The sequence below is a fragment of the Marmota marmota genome, unplaced genomic scaffold (assembly GCF_001458135.2).
Source record: "Marmota marmota marmota unplaced genomic scaffold, marMar, whole genome shotgun sequence".
NCBI lineage: Eukaryota > Metazoa > Chordata > Mammalia > Rodentia > Sciuridae > Marmota > Marmota marmota.
The window spans coordinates 2551708-2570998 of record NW_025999880.1 but is presented as its reverse complement, the minus strand read 5'-3'; the positions used below and the strand labels follow the sequence as shown (position 1 = coordinate 2570998).

The 19291-nt window shown below is 35.8% G+C and overlaps 1 protein-coding gene across 9 annotated transcripts in view; it reads right to left on the bottom strand.

Moving 5' to 3' along the window:
* The window catches only part of Bcas3 (BCAS3 microtubule associated cell migration factor), a 575967-nt gene that overhangs the window by 253111 nt on the left and 303565 nt on the right, over positions 1 to 19291 (bottom strand). For all 9 annotated transcript variants that reach the window (XR_007342273.1, XM_048788041.1, XM_048788067.1 and 6 more), the window contains 3 exons: positions 18832 to 18932; positions 15869 to 16065; positions 8250 to 8347 (listed from right to left, as the gene is read on the bottom strand). Coding sequence is in view for 8 of the 9 variants with exons in the window: in XM_048788041.1 (XP_048643998.1) it covers positions 8250 to 8347; positions 15869 to 16065; positions 18832 to 18932 (396 nt within the window). In the remaining variant the exon portion in view is untranslated. The remainder of the gene's footprint in view (positions 1 to 8249; positions 8348 to 15868; positions 16066 to 18831; positions 18933 to 19291) is intronic.

The window sequence follows — 19291 nt, the reverse complement described above, 5'->3', positions numbered from 1 at the left end:
GAGAATCCAAGAAAAGTATTATTTTTTTAAAGGCATCAATTCAATTCATTGGAGGAAAGGCATATTTTTTTTTAACAACTAGTACTGTGGCAATTGAATATCTGTGTGGAAGAAACTGAACACCTTGATCCCTACCATCCATCCTAATAAAAATCAATGTGAAAGAGACCACAGACCTAAACATGAAAGTTAAATCTATACAATCTCTGAAGAAAAGAAACTCTTCAAAGCCTGGAGGAAAGGGACATATGTGTGTGCACATGAAAAACACAAAACATAAAAGAAATAACAATGGGAAAATTGGACTTCCACTTGTTAGACACCATTAATTAAGTGAAAGTGAGCTAATAGGTAGAAAATATTTATACCACATTTATTGGATAAAAAAGTATATACAGATTATTTAAAGAATTCCTGATATTCAAGAAAAACAACAGATACATAAAAACTGGTTAAAGACTAAACAAGCCAGGCCCAGTGGTGCAGGCTTGAAATCCCAGAGGCTCAGGAGGTTGAGGCAGGAGGATCACAAGTTCAAAGCCATCCTCAGCATGTGGCTCAGTAAATTAAGCACCCCTTGGTTCAATCCCTGGTACAAAACAAACAAACAAACAAACAAAAAGACTTATGCATTAAAAAGACATCTAAATGGCCAGTAAGTATATTAAAGCTGTTCAGTACCTTTACTCATCAGAGAAAAGCAAATTGAAACATCATTTCACACTCACTAATAATAAAGACCAACAATACCAAGTGTTGATGAGAAAGTGGAGCAACTGGAATGCCAGCAAAAATGCAAAATAGTTGTAGTCTTTTTGGAACACTTTTTGGCAGCTAATAATAAATAGTAGTTAACCTTGTGACCGAGCAAATCCAATTTTAGATATATACCCAAAGGAAACACGCCAAGGTTAAAAAAAAATACTTGTACAGGAATGTTTACAGCAAGTTTATTCTTAATACTCCAAAGCTGGAAATGGATATGTAAAGTCTAGTATATATATGCATAGTGGAATACTAAATTTTAATGTTAAAAAATCATTGAGGGCTGGGACTGTAGCTCAGTGGTAGAGCGCTTGCCTAGCATGTGTGAAGCACATCCTCAGTACCAATGTAAAAATAAACAAATAAAATAAAAACATTCTGTCCATCTACAACTACAAAAATTTTTTTTTAAAAAATCATACTGACAAATATCACATTTGGGAATCTCAAAATCATAAAGTTAAGTAAAGAATGAAACATATATGTGATTCCAAGTATATGAAGCTCAATATAGACCAAGCTAATTAGGGTGATAGAAGTGGTTACCTGTAGGTTAGAGGAAACTAACTTCCCTAACTGGAAGGGGAGGAGGGGAACTTTCTGGTTTGATGGAAATAGTCTATATTTTTGTCCAAGTGGTTATTACATGGCTGTATAAATTCATTGAGCTGTATGATTAACATATGTGCACTTTGGCTATACATAAATTATACCCTATTTTAAAAATGTCTTTAAAGGTGTTCCAAAGTACAGATTCATCAATTTTTCAAGCTGAAAGGGACTCTGGAAATGACCTCATTCAATTTCCTCATTTTATGGAAGAATATATTAGGGGGTTTTGTTTGTTTGCTTTGAGACAGGGTCTTTTCATGTTGCCATGCTGGCCTTGAACTCCTGGCCTTAAACAATCCTCCTGCCTCAGCCTCCCAAGATGCCTACTGACACATTCATGCCACTGTGCCTGACAAATTTCACTGAAGTTTTGAAGCAAATAGTTACAGGCGGAGCTTAGATTGTGACCCAAGGTTTAAGTTGATTGTCCTTATTCTTTTCACTACATCAAGCTTCCAGAACAAGAATTTTCTCTGAAACAAATATTTTTCACTGTGATTATTTACTTTAGCTTTTCTGTGACAGTTCTCAACAATGTCCTGGGGATTATCAGGAGATCTGGCTCTGACTAGTTGTCCAAGTGAGGTCCTGGGCTGCTCTTTAATTGCCCACTAGGCTACTATTCAAGGAGAGGGGCTCTTTGTTTGTTTCTAAGTTTACAGATAGCACCTATAAGCATAAGCCTCTCAGGCTCTTGGACACAATTTAAAATAGTGTTGCACTAACAATTTGACAGTCATGTCATGAAGACAAATAGAATTCCCGGTTCAGACTTAAACAATTTCTAATACTGCCCCCAACACTGTCCCCATGCCACCATATCCTCAGGCAAGTGACTACATAAACAGTTCAGCTTTTTATTAGGGAGGTAGTAATAAAAGTACAAAAGAGAAAAGTCTTTTCATCAAAAAGTCCCATGTAAATATGTGGTATCCTAGAATGCCAAACGTTACAGGAATTCTATCCACTCCTTAAAATTATCAGAAAAGACATCAAGGACCATGGTGCCAAGGATCATGGTCTTCCAATACAGAAGCATATGCAAGATTTTACTGGGCATTTAAAAGGTTCATTCAAAGGAGACACATGTCATCAGAAGATATACTCCTTGAATAGTAGCCTAGTGGGCAATTAAAGAGCATCCCAGGACCTCACTTGGACAACTAGTCAGAGCCAGATCTCCTGGTAATCCCCAGGACATTGTTTATTCTATTTTTTTATCTTTCTTCATCTTCAATTGGGGAAATAATAGCTTTTTAAAATTATTGCTGAGCTAACCTGTTCCTTGTTGTATTAGAAGTAGTTATGAGAGAAATATTTAAATCAGAATAAGAAAGATGTGGCTGAATACTTTCCTTATAGGGAGATCAGGTTTTTCTCCAAAGTTCTTGATCTCTGAAATTTAAAGTGAGAGTTGTTCAAAAGGCTGAGAACTAATATGCATATATTTTGTTATTTCTAATGAAAAAGCCAATCTTACTATCTGAGTTTAAATATTTTTCCTCTCCAAGGGATTGTTCACAGGTCAGCCCTGAGCCTTCTTTTAATTTCACCCTTATCCTTAATCCTCTTACTGATCCCACACAGGCTTTGAATGCCCAAGGTACAAGCCTGGAGTTTTCGTCACTTTATAATCACAAAGGCTATCTGGAACTCTATTAATTGAAATCCATATCATCTATTCAAAGAAAAATCTTAATATTTCTAAAGAACTGTGTATCCTTTGTATCTGGAAATTGTTTTAGGAAATAATCTGAAGTCACCTCTTTCAATCAAGGTGAAACAAAACTTTGCATAGGCAAACTTAACTTCCCATTACAGATGCAGAAAAGAATGGTGAGATAGGAAATAGGATTTCTAGGTGGACCCAAAGTTTAAGACCAGGCTTATAAACATGGTTCTGTTCTTCAGTTCTAGTTAAGAAGACAGAGCTACACATCCTCACCATGGTTGACTGGATGATGTCTCTTAAATCTCTTTGCCTTTTAACCATCAGCATCTCTGTGTCTTGGATGGCTTTAAGAAAGGTGAAGTACTGAGGACTGAAATACAGCAAATTATATTCCATGCTCATATGATTATGTCAAAATGAACCCAATATTACATATAACTATAATGCACTAATAAAAACATAAAGAAAGGAAAAAGAAAAAGAGATACAATGGCTAAGTCTGTCTGCCTCAGATTAGAATGGCAACTGTAGATACAGAGATATATAATCCTTAGGAATCCTCTTGCCAGCACAACACAAAAATCTCCACAAGATAAAAGCATGCCTCTGTAAGAATGTCCCTTCAGCACAGCCCTTACTGCAACATAATCTCTGAAAATTGGTCAATGTCCTCATCACTTGTGCAGTCACAGTTCTCTAAGACATATTTTGTGTCAGTGGGTGAGGGAGTGGCTAGTGCTGGGGATCAAACCCAGAGTCTCACAGATGATAAGTGCATGCTCTACCACTGATTTACAACCCAACCCAAATTTTTTAAAGATCTGCAGTACCAAGTGGAAAATATAGACAGTAGGTACCAATAATCATTATATAAGGAATCAAAGGAAACTAGTATGGAATTGTAAACTTATAATTTTTTTCAGTTAAAAAAACTTAATATTGGGAAAAATTAGGTGTTTGTTCAAAAATTCTTCCCTAAATTAATTTAATTTTAATTTCTTAGAAATATTTATATTATTTTGATTGAACAAAAAAAAATAATATTTTTCTTACTTTAACAACAACAACAACATCAACAAACAACCAGGTCTGTGACTTTGTCCTTATTATTATCCAAGTCTGCTCTGAAGGGTAAGAATTGATTCTGTTCATCTGTTGTGACTGTTCTTCTTTCTTCCCCTAACATCTTCCTCAGAAATGTATATAAATTATCCTCTTGTACTTCTAATAATTTTTCTTCATAAAATTTTTTACTTTATATTAGAGTGTGACAAGGATGTTTCTTCTTCATGTAAGCCAGACAAATTTCTCCTTTTGTTTGATTTGTTTTAAATTCTTTGTTGGTAAAATTCAATTTCCAGAGTAAAACTACAAATGAGGACAAATAAACTCAGGGTGAAGCAGATCATTATAAGCTGTTTTATTTGATGGCCCCAAACCACGTAAAGGTACTATTAAGTTATCTAGAAGGTACAGCCCACAACTCTTACAAGAAAAACACCAGTCACCAATCTGGGAAACAAAGTTTAAACAAGGCATCGGCCGCTAGTTTCTGCTTTCACTTTAGAGTGAAAGCTAGGAGTGGTGGTCACAGTGTAATCCCCGCAGTTCAGGAAACTGAGGCAGGAGGATCTCATGTTTAAGGTCAGCCTCATCAACTTAGGAGACCCTGTCTCAAAATAAAATGGATTGGGGATGTAGCTCAGTAGTAGAGCACCCCTGGATTCAATCTCCAGTACAGAAAAAAAAAAAAAAAACCCCAACACCCCCGCAAGTCCTAAACCTTAAAATAAGAACATATACAATAAATTTAAACAAAAGAAGTGATTTTTAAAATATCCAAAGAAAAAAGAATATACAGGGGGAAGATTAAGAAATCAACCCAGTGTTTTATCTAAAAATACTATCTATGAGTTGAAGCCACTCTTTAATTAGTTGAATGTGGGGAATTTGAGTAGTTGCCTCAATGCCCATTTGTTCTGGGTAGCTTCTGCCTGAGGTTCAGATTCTCTTAAGTATCCATTTCTAGAATGGTCTTCTCATTTACCAAGAAGAGAACATTTCACAATTATCTAACCTGCAAATTTTAGCAGCATAGTATTTTTTGTATCAGCAAAGATAAGATGAAACAGGTGTCATCAAGCATCTGATGAGTTTCTAAGGAACTAAAATATACATATTTCTATAGAGATATAAAAAGCTAGTCTAAAATTAACTAAAGGCATAGAATTTACCCTGTGATTAATTCACTGAAGTCAATATGTAAAAAATGTGTACGTTAGGGAATATGTTTCTATGTGAAGGAGATCATTATGTAATCAAGAAACTGTAAAAACAAAAACAAAACAGAGAGAGAAAAAAAAAATACTTAGCAAAAGTAGTTCAATGCCCTACTCATCATAGCAAGATTAACACACAGATATCTAAAAACAAACTATAGACCCAAAAGATTTAGGTATATCACATTCAGTTTTGTTTCAGTATCTCTGAAAACTAATTACATGAAAAAAATGATAAATTACCAGGTTAGAGAAAGAGCTGCCACTGAAATAGAAGGACTGCCATAAAATAAGCCACAAAACAGTTAAAAAGACAATACATGACATCATATAACATGTTGGAAAGTAAGACAAAATAAGAAAGCCCAAGGAAGGAGACCCCACACAGGCATCAAACTCCAAGATAAGCATCTTCCTCATAAACAGTGGACTCCAAAGCATGGGTCCACAATGAGATAAGCACTTCCTGTTTCAGATGCAATTATAAAACATATTAGACTCCTTATTATTTATTTGTGTGTGTGTGTGTATATGTGTGTACGTTTGCAGTGCTAGGGATAGAACCTAGGGCCTCACACATACTAGGCAAGCACTCTACCACACAGTTTCAACCACACCCATTTTATTTTATTTTAAGACATGGTCTTGCTAAGTTGCTCAGGCTGGCTTTGAACTTATGATTCTCTTGCCTCAGTCTCCTACACACCTGGGATTGCAGGCATTCACCACCACACCCATCTAGAGTCTTTTTAATATAAGAAACTAAAATAAAAATTTCTCATAAAGAATTCACATTATTTACCCTCATTTTGTTAAACATCAATAGGAAAGTAATTCTGTTACTAGTGATCCTGTTAGATAAAGCAGATACAGGTTCTACAACAAAACATTATTTACTCAAAAAATGTGTTAGACAATATGTACTTCTCATTCAAAAAGGATTCAAACCACTTGAGAGGTAACTGAAGAAAGAATTATTCATAAAATTCCAATTCCTTATCTATGGACCATCTTAGTCAATGCTAAAGAAAGTGGCACACACATTTCATTGTTTTGGTCATCTTTCAGAAAGGAACCATGGCTTTCTGGAGGAAAAATTGGCCTAGAAAAAATAATACTAAAACTTAGCCACCAAAAAGTCCCTTTGCTATGCAAAAGATCCAAGCTTTCATGTAAAGGCCCAATGCCATAGAGCAATATTCAGAAACTTCTAGGAGGTATAGTAGATCTGATAAAAATATAGGTAAACTAATAGCAAAGGCCTAATTTCTTTCTTAAAAAAATAAATTTAAGAATTTTTTTTTTTTTTTGCAACAGAGAGAAACTATGGAAACAACAAAACACGGAACTATTTCTTTGTTATGGAAGGCAATTTTACACAGAGCTAAAATGGTTACATGATAAATATGGAGTATTGCCTTAGACTCCATACTGAATCTGCCAACTTAAAAACATTGTAGCATTCTGGCAACATGTATTCCAGACAGCTAGTCACTTGACAATAACACATTAATAACATGGTAATTTAAGAACATTTCAGAAGCCCAACAAGACCTACTCTTTCAACCTATATATTTCAGGTTAAAATATATAACATTTCCAGAATTTTAAACGATAATTCCAGATCAGCCTGAACTGTTAGTACTCTCACAATGAGACTATCAAAAATGCATGTTTAAGTTATCCATCACAATATCCCATTCAATGCAGGGAAGCCAGGAGCTAGATTGCCCATTTCTGTGTTGTTTCCAGGGGACATCCATATTTGCCAAGTTAAAGCAGAGAAACAAAAATGAGTCTTCTAAAGAAAGTGTCCACATTAAAAATTAAGGTATAGCCCTGGATGTGGACAGCTCAATAAGCTACAAGGTACAACTCCCTCACTAAGAAATCAGAAAGCTAAGAAAATAAACAAACTTCACTAGCTTTGAAACTTGGCGGTGGCAGGGGTGGGGAGGGTTGAGGTGGGGGAGGCGCAGGCACAGGCAGAAGCTTTGGTTTTTTTCAAAAGTGACCTTCACAAATCAGTTCTGTGATAGTTCCCATTTTCTTTTGCAGTTTAAGCCTCAATCAGATCAGCAGTCTTCAGGGATTTTGAAATCACTATAGATTAAAATCCTCTCTGACTCAACTGTTTCACTAACGCTGAGTGAGTATTTAATAATTCTACTTGTGAGAGACTTTTTGGACAAAAATCCTGATGCATGTTATCTTCAGATGTCCCACAGCTGCACAACAGTGCAAAGCAAACTACTTAGTTGCTTCACCACTCACGGGAGAGACGCGGAAATATATTACTAATAATTCAACTATTTAGCAGGCTTCACTGAAAGCATTTTTTATAATACTAAGGCAGCAACTATCACCTACAAAGGCAAAAGGCTCCTGCCAGGTACTAATGATCCATTCTCACAGACTGAGTCCAAGGATAGGACATTAATAACTGTGATAGATAGGCTAGAGTAAAGTTAATAAATTTCTTAACTTTATGCTTCCAATAATAAAACTACTCAAGCTTTAGTATTTGGACTCTCTCGACATCCACAGATCAGGCACTCTGATACTCAACAGGTTGAGTAAATTGAATCCATATATTGTATTTACGTTCTCTGTCAAGGTTGCTTCTCTACATTTCAGTGATCAAAGGCAAAACAGTCATCAACCCTGTAGCCTTCAATACTATGTTCATTACATTTAATCAAGTGCCAACTCCAACGTATTATTTACCAACCTTAAGAAAGTTCAAATGCATGGCGTTGTTTAGTAACAAATACAGGAAAGGAACTGAATTAATACACAGACAATCCCACCAAAAAAGAAAACCAACCAAGGCAAATGAATATCATCCTCTACATTGTGCAAGGAAATAAATTTAAAATGCATAAAAAAGTCCAGTAAACATGTGTGAGGAGGTTTTCTACCTGAGGCAGCATCAATCACTGTGGAAACTCCCCTTCGATCAGAGACTGGGCGGGATGACCCTGGCATGCTGACTGGGTCAGAGCGGACTGGCTGGATCCTGCAACACAATTTAATTTAAATCACATATGTTACTGGCATGAACACTATTGCTTGCTACAACAGACCTTAAATCAGGAATGCTGAAATAGCTCAATCCATTAGAGAATCCTTCATTCTAAATCCAGACAAAATGGGAGTTGGAGTCCCTAAGTCTTGTACACAGCCAAACTATATTCCTCCACTCCAACACCCTTTCTAACTCATTTTTGTGTGTTACTCAACAGATTTTTAAATAAGGGATTTTTTTTAAAAAATGATATTAAAGTGACAGAAAGAGTAGAATGGGACAGGGAACAAAATACTTTATAATGAAATCTTTGGCTTTCACAAGGGACACATATGAAGAGCTCCAAGACTCTTCAAATTCATTAATGAAATCATAGCTAGTAATGAGTTCCATAAAAGGCAGCAATGCATGATTCAAAATTTTAAGAAACTTCCTTATAATTATCAACAAAACACAGGATAACAAAGCTGTGTTGTGAGTGCAGGGGTCTAATTTAGGACCAGTACTAACCAAGTAACTTCCATAAAATTCCCAATTAATATACAAGAATTAATTGGGACCACAGCAAAATGGCAATTTATTACAAAAAGTAGTGTAAGAATAATGAATGTTTAAACACCAAGGGAAGTTTTCTAGCTACATCAGAATAAATATTATTAACATATAAATATCTGGAGTTGGGATATCCAGGTCCTGAGTCTGATAGTGAACAAGGTTATTAAAAAAAAAAAAACCTAATGCCCTTTAATAGACGAATGGATAAAAAAAAATGTGGCATATATACGCAATGGAATAAAAGAGAATAAAATCATGGCATTTGCAGGTAAATGGATGGAGTTAGAAAAGATAATGCTAAGTGAGGTTAGCCAATCCTAAAAAACCAAATGCTGAATGTTTTCTCTAATATAAGGAGGCTGATTCATACTGAGGTAGGGAGAGGGAGCATGGGAGGAATAGATGAACTCTAGATAGGGCAGAGGAGTAGGAGGGGGAAGGAGGGGCATGGAGTTAAAAATGATGGTGGAATGTGATGAACATTATTATCCAAAGTACATGTATGTACTTTGTGTGAATGAATATACTTTGTATAAAACCAGAGATATGAAAAATTGTGCTCTATATGTGTAATAAGAATTGTAATGCATTCTTCTGTCATATATAAATAAAAAAAATTAAAAGAAAAAAATTTTAAAAAGGTCTTGGGAGTTCAAGGAAACTTTTACATGTATTTCTGGTAATTCATTCATAAATGGCTATTTACTGAATATTGACTGCATGTCACCATTATTTTAGGAAGAAGTAGGGAAAAAATGAAACACAAGGTCTATATGTGGATATATGACATAGCACATGAACATTAATGAATTGATGTTAAAGAAATTGAATTAGAAAATAACATTAAAAAAGTTCAGAATGAGAAGGGAGAATATGCATCATTTAGTATGTACAGATCAATGATCAACTGCATGTATAACAGTGGTTAGGTAAGAGCATACTGCATAACTCTCTTGGTTTGTGTTACTACACAATATGATATCAGTAATGACAAAATAAGCTAGCAAATAATTTCTCATTAAGTAATACATAACCGTATATGCAGACTCTACAGAAATGGATCTGTATATAGTATGCTTACTCCTCCGTATCCATGGTTTCAGTATCTTGGATTTAACCAACCATGGACCAAAAGTATTCAAGAAAAAAAAAAAAAAGCAAAAAACCAAAACTGTTATCTGTACTAAACATGTACAGACTTTTTCTTGTCATTGTTCCCTAAACAATATTGGGTAACTATTATTTACATAGCATTTACATCATATAAGGGTTACTCATAACAGAGTGATGATTTAAAGAGAGGATATGCATAGGTTATATGCAAATACTATACCACAATAAAAGGGACTTGAGCATCCTTAGATTGTGGCATCCTCAGGGCTTCCTAGAACCAATTTCCAGTGGATACCATGGGATAGTTATAATAAGATATGTAGAGATGAAGAGGAGAAAGAAGTGTCTTTGAAGCACAAGACTAGAACAGGCAGAGCCTTAGAATTTTAACGAAGTAGGAAAAATGCATGCATTCTTGATGTACAGGATTTGGCTGAAAAAAGAGTTCATAACATTATTATTGGTGGGGGATAAGAAGTGATGATAAAAACACGAAACAGATTCCAGAAGCTTGAAATGCCAATTGCAGATAAAGAAATCAGTTATTGAAAATAAAGTTTGAAAGTATGTGTGTTTGTTGTGGTACAGGTCTTGGACACAGCTATGGAAGAACATCTAGCATTCCACTGCAGCTAATTTTTCTAAGGCAGTCATGGTAACCCCTCCTATCTTGGCAGTAATCACTTAGTTCTGGGATGTGCAAGCCTAAGCAAATATGGCCCAGTAACAAAAAGATAGCATATTTGAAGTTTCTTGTTCTTGAGAACAACAAGAAGCTAGCTTGTCAAAGATAGTCAGTTCATCCACAGTAAAGGCCCCATCCAATCTAAACACTTTCTTATTTGGAATAATTCATTTTCTATTATTTATTAAGCTTATATTAGGGTTTCTGAATAATCCAGAGTTGGGGACAGGTATAGATTGGCCATGAATTAATGTGTTACAGCGGGGCAACAAATACATAGGTCTTTTTTTCTATCTCTTTATTTTATGTATATTTACACTTTTCCATAATTAAAAAAGATAAACTGGTTATGATTATAGAAACATTCTGGAATTCAATAGTGGAGATGGATGCACACGATGGTGAATATTCTAAACACTGCTGTGCACTTTATGCATGGGGGGGTGCTAGGGATTGAACCCGAGGCCTTGTGCATGCTGGGCATGTGCTCGAGAATGGAGCTATACCTCCACCAACAGTACCGTACACTTAAAATTGGTGAATTTTATGTTATGTGAATTATATACCAATTAAAATAAAATGATTGTTACCAATCTTTGAGGAGATAGGCGTGAGTAGAAAGGGTGATTCTGAATACTCAGCTTCATTTACATTATGTTTTTTAGGTCAATCAACAAGTATATCATTAAATTTTTTACATTTTGGATCCTTGCTGTGGATAAGGAACTGCCATGAGGTTAAACTTTATCTGATTTCTTTATGAGAGTCAACATACTGTTTATCTACTTCCTACTGGGAGATGTAGGCAGGCAGACTATGACTGTACAACATATTTATGATATCTTTTTTTTGTTTTTGAGAGATAGAGAATTTTATAATATTTATTTTTTAGTTTTCGGTGGACACAACATCTTCATTTTATTTTTATGTGGTGCTGAGGATCGAACCCAGCGCCCCACGCATGCCAGGCGAGCGCGCTACTGCTTAAGCACATCCTCAGCCCAATTTATGATATATTAATGGAGTACAGGGACAGTGTAATAGGTACTAAGGATCAACTGATACAAAAAAAATTTAGTAAAATTCTTCACAGTTTAAAGGAGAACGGAAGACTGATGCCCAGCCATAGTGCCATTGTGTATAAGTCTGAAAAATGTAGATGTACCACAGGTGAAGCACTGGACTAGAAGAGAGTAAGCAACAACGAGGAGAATTTGTTTTATTTTATTGTATTGTACTAGGGATTGAACTCAGGGATGCTTTGCCTCTGAGCTACACCCTGAGCCCTTTTTATTTTTAATTTTTACTTTGAGGAAGGGAGTTGCTAAAGGTCTCACCAAATTTCAAGGCTGGCCTCTAACTTGTGATCCGCCTACCTCAGTCTCCTGAGTCTCTGGGATTATGGCAATAAGAATTTCATTTAGTTGAGTCCTAGTTGAATGCTGGGGTGGGAAATGATATGTAAAAAGACACAAAGTTGATGTGAGTTAAATCTGAATTTCTCATTAAAACTATGCTGCAATGGGAGCTAAGGTCTTAAAAAAAGAGTCTAAACAAGTCTATTTGCTCAAATTTTAAAATATAAATTACAAAGGCAATCAAAAAAGATTTATAAAACTGGTTAATATAAATATTTTTAGTAGTCAATAAACAGAACAATATTCTAATCAAACATAAACGATTTAAAGTCATTTTGATATAAAGAATACTGGGAGCTTGGGCTGGGGATGTGGCTCAAGCGGTAATGCGCTTGCCTGGCATGCACGGGGCGCTGTGGGTTCGATCCTCAGCACCACATTAAAAAAAATAAAATAAAGATGCTGTGTCCACAGAAAAAAATGAAAAATAAATATTAAAAAAATATTCTCTCTCTCTCTCTCTCTTCTCTCCCTCTCTTTCTCTTTAAAAAAAAAAAGAATACTGGGAGCTCTTTTGTATAAGACGGAAAGTCTCTGACGAATATGCTAAAGGATTTTGGAAATGTAAGTACATTAAAAAAAAAAGCAAGATAGAAAGATCTTAGGAAAAGGGTGGTGTCCGAGGTAAAGGACAGTGATGACTGCTGGAGGCAGAGCTGTGTGGAGAAGCTCAAGACGGCTTCCCAAGACTAGAGACAGGGCCTTCCAAGAACAGCTGCTGACAGGCACTAAAAAAAATAGTGATAGGTTCTTGTACATGTTTCAGCAAAGAGAATGAACAGGTTACATAATTATAAAGAGAACAAGTGGGTCACCTATTTTAAAAGCTTTATTATTAACATTTAAATAATGACTGTGGTAAATGGATAATGATCCATTCAATCATCAAGTTAACGGCTGACTCAATGTGACTACCTGAAAATGGCTCGACTAACTAACGAGACCATATTTTATGATAAGCAACACTGAAAATTCATCTAACACCCATGATATCCTGTCCTTGTTGACTGACATCGTGGTAGAAAAGTGTCAGTTTTGTAAAATGTATTGGAACCAAACAAAAATTTAGGGAAGAAGAAAATCACACAAAGTAAGCATCTAAACATACAAAAACAGACAAAACATACAAAAACAAACACTAAACAAGGACTTGGTTTCTCCTTAGGAACTTTCCTTTCTACAAAGATCCATCAGTGAGTGGAAAGCCAATACGTAAACAGGGAGACATAAAAAGGAACCAAGTGACTGGAGGTGTGGCTGCTGGCAAATGAAAAACAGAGTGGAAGGATTCCCAATATATTTTGGAATATGAGATAAAATTTGATGAGTTACATGCAGCAAGTGAGAAAGGTGGAGATGACTAGAATAACCCCTAGATCCTGGCTTGAGTACTAGCTGCTTAAAGACTCATGTAAAGAGATGAGAAAGGTAAGGGGAAGAGCAGGATTAGGGATGAGCTGAATAGCTGAGATTCAGACAGGGGAGTGTTTGACGCTTTGGAGACCATGAGAGGAAACATCAACCAGGCAGCTGGCTCTACTCCAGGTGTAGTTCCCAGAGCCTTGTAGAGCACCTGGCGGGTACTCAACAAATATGTACTAAATTTAAAAATAAACAAGAAAGACCTAATCCAGCTTTGCAATATATATATATATATATATTTGTCATAAAAATGTTTAGGGGCTGGCATTGTGGCTCAGTGGCAGAGTGCTTGCCTCACACATATGAAGCACTGAGTTCGATCCTCAGCACCACATAAAAATAAGTACATAAAATAAAGGTATTGTGTTCATCTACAACTAAAAAAATATTTTAAAAAATGTTTAATTGCGGGGATTGGGGTTGTGGCTCTGGGGTAGAGTGCTTGCCTAGCGTATGAGGCACTGGGTTCGATCCTTAACAACACATTAAAACTAAACAAATAAAATAAAGGAATTGTCTCCATTAAAAAAAAATGTTTAATTGCAGTTGGGGTTGTGGCTCAGTGGTAGAGGTACTGGGCTCAATCCTCAGCACCATATAAAAATAAATAAAACAAAACAGAGGTATTATTTCCATCTACAACTAGAAAAAAATTTTTTAAATGTTTAATTGCTGTTGGCAAAGAGATAAAAATTTCATGAGAATGGAATATCTTTTACCACAATTGTATTTTAAAAAATATTCAAGAAGGTCATACAGTTGCTTTATAATCAAATCTAGAGGGTTGGGGATATAGCTTAGTTGGAAGTCTGCTTGCCTCGAATTCACAAGGCCCTGGGTTCAATCCCCAGTATCATACACACACACACACACACACACACAAAAAAAAAAAAAAAAATCTAGAAGCATAGATTTGTGTTGGGGGTGGGAGGTGGGGAGCTGCTGGTGATCAAACTCAGGCCTTTGTAGTGATAAGCAAGGACTCTACCACAGAGCTACAGTCCCAGGTATGTGTATGTGTACGTGTGTGTGTGTGTGTGTGTAAGGGAGAAAAAAGGCACAGGAGATTATACGGCATTAGACTGAACCCTTCATTATTTGTAGCACCTCAGTATGGCAAGTCTTGAGGGAGCAAATTAAACTGCTAAGCAAATGTGAGACCACGAAAGCAAAAAATACCTGTATTGCATTTAAAATGTAAGTAATAATAATAAAAAGCATAATTTGTATACATGAACTATGGTTCTGGCAAAAAAGGAGTGTAGGGTAACATATAATAACACTCAATTTCTCATCCTAAAACTTTCTATAATCTAAAAGAAGGGTGACAATTCACAATAGCAAGTCTGTGGAACCAACCCAGATGCCCTTCAATGGATGAATGGATACAAAAAATGTGGCATTTATACACAATGGAGTATTACGCAGCACTAGAAAATGACAAAATCATGGAATTTGCAGGGAAATGGATGGCATTAGAGCAGATTATGCTAAGTGAAGCTAGCCAATTCCTAAAAAAACAAATGCCAAATGTCTTCTTTGATATAATGAGAGCAACTAAGAACAGAGCAGGGAGGAAGAGCAAGAGGAAAAGATTAACATTAAACAGAGACATGAGGTGGGAGGGAAAGGGAGAGAAAAGGGAAATTGCATGGAAATGGAAGGAGACCCTCATTGTTATACAAAATTACATATAAGAGGTTGTGAGGGAAAAGGGAAAAAAATAAAAAAAAACAAGGGAGAGAATTAAATTACAGCAGATGGGATAGAGAGAGAAGATGGGAGGGGAGGGGAGGGGGGATAGTAGAGGATAGGAAAGGTAGCAGAATACAACAATTACTAATATGGCATTATGTAAAAATGTGGATGTGTAACCGATGTGATTCTGCAATCTGTATACAGGGTAAAAATGGGAGTTTATAACCCACTTGAATCTAAAGTATGAAATATGATATGTCAAGAGCTTTGTAATGTTTTGAACAAACCAATAAAAAAAAATAAAAGAAGGGTGATTCAGGATGAGATGAAGTCTAATTGAAAGGAAAAAAAAATCATAATCAGACTTCAACATTTAGAAATGTGGGCCAAATATCACAAATGAGGATGGCTATTCAAAGTGTCCTGAATTTAGAGAAATCACAATCTGAAACACAAATATTGATCACATGTGTTCAGATGTTAAGAGATGACAGTGAATCACAGGTAACAGTGCATATTGTTGGCAACATGATATCATGTCACAAATGTTACCAAGGATGCTCATTTTGAATGAATTTGCCAATCCTACCATTAAGTAACTCCCTCGTTCTCATTGCCTACCTGAGACTGTTGAGATCAAGGTCATCTGTATCAAAATCCAAAAGAGGTTGTGGAGTGTCACTTGGACCATGAGACTGCAACACAGATGAACTGGAGGATATGACTGTGGTTTGGCCTGAGGGGTGGATGGTTTTGAACTGGAACTGTGGACCCATCCACAGCCGTCTGTGGGGTCCAGTGTGTGTAACAATTTCAACCTGAAAAAGAGTTGGAATCATGATTTAAACAAATCACAACTAGAATTTGAGGGCCTTTCACAATACCTGAATCCCATATTCTTGAAGCCCATCTTGATGTGGGAAAGGGTCAGTGTACCCACAATCAAAGGTGATCATAGTTATAGCCTAAATACACATTCACTATATCCCTTTACTGGTTTTCACTGACATTATAAAAATTCATTTGTGTAAATACACACACACATGCATCACATACGCAATTCAAAAATTATGAAAGAGAAAAGACTAGTTTCTGGACTTATATAACTAATATTAGCTCCCTAGGGATTATCTTTTTTCATTCATTCTACACTACTTACCTTCTAGTGGGCATCCCTGGATATTATACTACTAATCCACATATTAAAAGCAATTACTTCACTCAACATCAAACTCATGAAGAAGTTGAAATTGTTCCTGAAACTTTACCTATCTCAAAATAAAAAATAAAAAAGACTGGGGATTTAGCTCAATGGTAAGCATCTGGATGTTCAATCCCCAGTACTCCCATCCAAAAAAAAAAAAACCCAAACCCCCCAAAACACCCAGCAACTCAGGAGGCTAAGGCAGGAGGACCACAAGTTCAAGGAAAGTCTCAGCAACTCAGTGAAATCCTATCTCAAAATAAAAAATAAAAAGGGCTAGGGATAGGGCTAAGTGATAAAGCACTCCTGAGTTCAATCTCCACCAGTATTAGAAAGAAAAGGTCTGACATACTTTTTAACACCACAGCTAGTTTCTATAATTCAATATTATAATATTTATGCTGCTTTCAAATTTTAAAAAAACCCTACTTTTAAATGGAAAATCATATGTATTTTCTCAAACTAAATTTCATATTCAAAATATTGTTATTTAATTAGTTTCCTCAACAGCCACAAACACTGACAGGCATTTTATGCACACACGCACATGCACACACACACACAAAAAAAACACATACACAGTAATACCAAAATACTTTATAAATTTCATCATCTATGAAATGGATAGGGAAATGTTGCCAACATTATCTTAAACACTGTAAAGAAAAAGCATATAGAAGACAATGTGAAACCTGAAAATGTGTGTATTTCATGGTTTTACAAATGATCAACTTGAATAAGAAACTAAATATGCAAACCTTTGGTGAAAAACTACTGTATTATCTCCAAGTCTTGTCATTGCTATATCTGTATCTACGCAAACACTTTAGGGAGCGACTTCCCCCCATTCCTTGAATCTTTGCCCTGGTTCTTTTATATTTAATCACATTTCTCTGATTGCAGTGATTAATTCTTAACAAAACATAACTGAAAAGGTTCATAGAGTGTAGTTCTGTGTTTTTGAGTCTGAAAGGGCAAAAGCATCATGGTCTTGGAACAATATGCACATTCCCACTAATCACAGGGAGAAAAACACTGAGATTGAGGACAGTGATTTCTGATTCAAATAGTTGTATTCAGCAATGTAAATTAGGCCACAGATAAAGCATTCTGTGTATTTTAAGCTCAGAACCATCAGTGTCACAGAGCCGAGAGGTAAACAGATGCCTGTGCAATCTCACTGAGGCGATGGCCAGATGTTCCTGTATTCCGCTCCTGTTGTGCTCAGGACAAACATATTGTATACACTTTCACACTGACAGCACACATTACCCCTTCTTCTAATTGAAAAGTTGAAGTGAAGGACAGTGGTTTCTTTGCCAGCATTCTTGGACAATATTTTGATTTTGGAAAAAGCATGTGCATTTTGGGTTTAATTTATCTTGTATCATCAAGAGAGGATGGGCTTTCATATGTCAGAATCTGAGCCTTCATTCAAGGAGATTCCCTTGAGTATTTGTGGTGTAATAAATTAAATAGATGTTACTTAGAAACTTCTTGATTCTCCAATTGCCAGATTCATTTTCACTTTTCAGGCTACCTTCCCTGAGAAAGAAATGAAACAAAGGGATTCCACTTTTTCTGAGGCATCTGTCTGATGCAAAGCTGCCAGATTGGTAATCTGAGACAGGTCATTAACTTCATCAAATGATGTCAGACTTGAGGCAGACATAACATTATTTGTAGTGAAATCACTTGTAATCTCATCATTTGACAACTGCCCATGTATCTTTTATTTCAAAGCTCCCGAGTTAAAGACAGCTCCAGTAAGGTACAGGACCTTCAGTTAAAGGACAGGTTTAGAGCACTACTTGAACTTAGGAAAGGAAACCTAGTCAGGCACCATCAGGATTTGTGCACAGTACAATGCTGAATTTCCATAATGAAAGTATGGGCCATCTTCAGAAAATGCTGGCTCTACAAAATGATTCCCAAACACTGTTGAATGGCTTCATTGTTTTAACAAGCAAAACTCTTACTTTAAATCTGATGAAAATGTGTTCCAAAGAGTCTGTCTAAAGTATAAGGTCTCAATGACCTTAAATGGACTGTTGGAAAGATATATACATTTTATGCTCTCTGTATTAAAGCTAACTCACATACACACACTCACTCTCTGTGTATATATATATATGAACATAGATTCTTATATATGAAAGGAATGTTTATGTATAACACATGTATGTGCAAAATATAGAGGAATATGTGTGTATATACCTCAGGGAATATTTTTGATAAATTTTAAATATACAGAGAATGATTCATTCTTAATGATTCAACAAAGAATTACCAATTCTATAATTTTTGTCTAAGGAAAAGAATAAAAACAGACAATGGATTCCGTTTTATTTTAATGCTCCAAATATATCATTATTTTTACCTGCGAAAGCCATTCTTCATCTTCTTGTCCACTATGGTCAGATGCTAAACTGTCATAGGACCCATGTCGAGTGATGGGCCCAGGACTTCCAGGGGGAACCACTGTGGGAGAAAGAACACAGATTTCAACCACTTTAATTTATGCAGTGGAGAAATGGGTATGAATATAGCCAGCTCAAATACTGTGGTTATGTATAAGATAAAGATGACATTTAAAACACAGAGGCAACTCATACAATGAATGAATAAATAAAACTGAAGTTCCTAAGAATAAGAAAATTTTTCAATTAAGAGCATACTTTAAAAACTATCTGTAGGGCTAGCCAGGTGTGCTGGCACAAGCCCGCAGCCCTAGCTACTTGTTGAGGCTAAGGCAGGAGGATCACTGAAGTCCACAAGGTTGAGACTAGCCTGGGCAACATAAGATGCCAGATTTTAAAAAAATGATATCTTATCACTAT